The sequence below is a fragment of the Chinchilla lanigera genome, unplaced genomic scaffold (assembly GCF_000276665.1).
Source record: "Chinchilla lanigera isolate Chin_1 unplaced genomic scaffold, ChiLan1.0 scaffold00057, whole genome shotgun sequence".
NCBI classification, from domain to species: domain Eukaryota; kingdom Metazoa; phylum Chordata; class Mammalia; order Rodentia; family Chinchillidae; genus Chinchilla; species Chinchilla lanigera.
Genome location: NW_004955458.1, coordinates 5359141 through 5360965, shown reverse-complemented (window position 1 = coordinate 5360965; position 1825 = coordinate 5359141). Strand labels below are relative to the sequence as shown.

Here is a 1825-nt window from a genome sequence, read left to right as displayed (position 1 = left end):
TGGCCGGGGTCGCGCGCGAAGGCCCTCACCTTCCCTCCCGCCGTCTCCCGTCCGCCCCGCTACCCCCGAGCAGGATGCGGCTGGGCCGCCGGGCCCTCTGCGCGCTGGTGCTGCTGCTCGCCTGCGCCTCGCTGGGGCTCCTGTACGCCCGCACCCGAGACGCGCCGGGCCTCCGCACGCCTTCCGCGCTCTGGACAGCCCCGCAGGTCGCCCCCAGGCCCGAGCTGCCCGACCTGGCCCCCGAGCCCCGTTATGCGCACATCTCGGTCAGGATCAAAGAGCGAGTGCTGGGGTGAGTGCCCGCCGCGGCGGGGGCGGCGGCCGGGCCGGGGGCTCCCCGGGGAGCTTTTGTTCCCAGCGCTGCGGGCTCAGCCGCCTCGCTTCTCCGGAGTGCGGTGCGGCGTGCAGTGGGTAGAGCGGGCGCGCAGCGGCGGCGCGGGCCGGGACCAGCAGCACCCCCGTCTTGTGGCCCTGAGGGCCCCGGAAGGCTCCCGGTAGCCTCATGTAGACCCCAGAAGAGTACAGAGGGTTCCTGAACGGTGGGTAGGTGGCTCCGAAATCCTAGGAATCGTCCTGCTCTACAGCTCTGTAAAATCCGGGCTTGGGATGGCTCGTCTCACGCGTGCTCCTGTCTCCTGGGGACTATTTGAAGAGCAGCGCCTAGAGGACACATAATGGACGGGCAGTGCGAGGAGCCGAGGCGTGGGGTGCTGTGTGTATTACGGGGTGAACGTAGCAAGGCTCTGAAGACCCCTCTTACCTTCAGGCTGCTGGCCCAGAACAACTGCAGCTGTGAGTCCAGCCGGGGGAGCCTCCCCCTCCCCTTCCAGAGACGGGTCCAAGCCGTTGATCTCACCAAGGCCTTTGACCCTGAAGAGCTGAAGGCTGCCTCTGCCGCCAGGGAGCAGGAGTTCCAGGCCTTCCTTGCAAGGTACCAGCCAGAAAGGAAGCATGCCTCTGCGGGCAAAGGCCGTGCCGGCCTGCAGTGGCTGTGCCAGGAGGGTGAGCCTCTCTGCCCCTGACTCCGCCTGCCTCCCCTCCTCTGCCACCAGGAGCCAGTCCCCTGCCGACCAGCTGCTTGTAGCCCCTGCCAACTCTCCCCTACAGTACCCGCTGCAGGGTGTGGAGGTTCAGCCCCTGAGGAGCATCTTGGTGCCAGGTGGGAACAAGGGTCCTAGAGGAGAGGCTACGGCCTGTGGGGGGCAGTGCCTGAGACGCAGGTGGAAGGTGGGGGTGAAGGAAGTTTGGAATGAGAAGTGAGGACTTCTGTCCAAAGGTAGGAATTGCAAAAGACTGCAGTAGGGGGTTATTCTTTGCTAACAGGTCAACGATTAGGTGGACAGGTTAGAATGGGCCTCGGAAGAGCTGCTGCTTAGATAGGAAGGAGTCCAAAACCAGGGTCAGCCTGGCGTGGTGGCACACGCCTGTAATCCCAGCACTTGGTAGGCTGAGTCAGGAGGATTGTTGTGAGTTGGAGGCCAGCCTGAACTGCATAGTGAGACTCTGTCTCAAAAAGACAAAAAGAAAAAATAAAAATACCAAACAAAACTAGGGCCTAGGGAGGCCTCCAAAGAGATGGGCCTGTTTGAGTGTTGTACATGTGATGAACAAGGAGAAAATTAAGGAAGAGTTCGGAGCTCTCTGTAATTTTGGTTCCTCATCCTTCCTCCCAGGCCTGAGTCTGCAGGCAGCGTCTGGTCAGCAGGTGTACCAGGTGAGAGACAGGAGAGCAAGGTGGCAGGTGGGCATCAAGAATGCTGGGGAGACCGGGCATGGTGGCGCACGCCTGTAATCCCAGCACTTGGGAGGCTGAGGCAGGAGGATC

The 1825-nt window shown here is 62.6% G+C and overlaps 1 protein-coding gene across 1 annotated transcript in view; it reads left to right on the top strand.

The window, feature by feature from the left end:
* Positions 1 to 1825, top strand: part of B4galnt1 (beta-1,4-N-acetyl-galactosaminyl transferase 1) — a gene marked incomplete in the record, with an annotated part of 9832 nt that overhangs the window by 790 nt on the left and 7217 nt on the right. Inside the window, 4 exon segments of the mRNA XM_005397405.2 lie at positions 1 to 292; positions 767 to 931; positions 1053 to 1159; positions 1674 to 1714. Of these exon segments, the coding sequence (XP_005397462.1) occupies positions 75 to 292; positions 767 to 931; positions 1053 to 1159; positions 1674 to 1714 (531 nt within the window).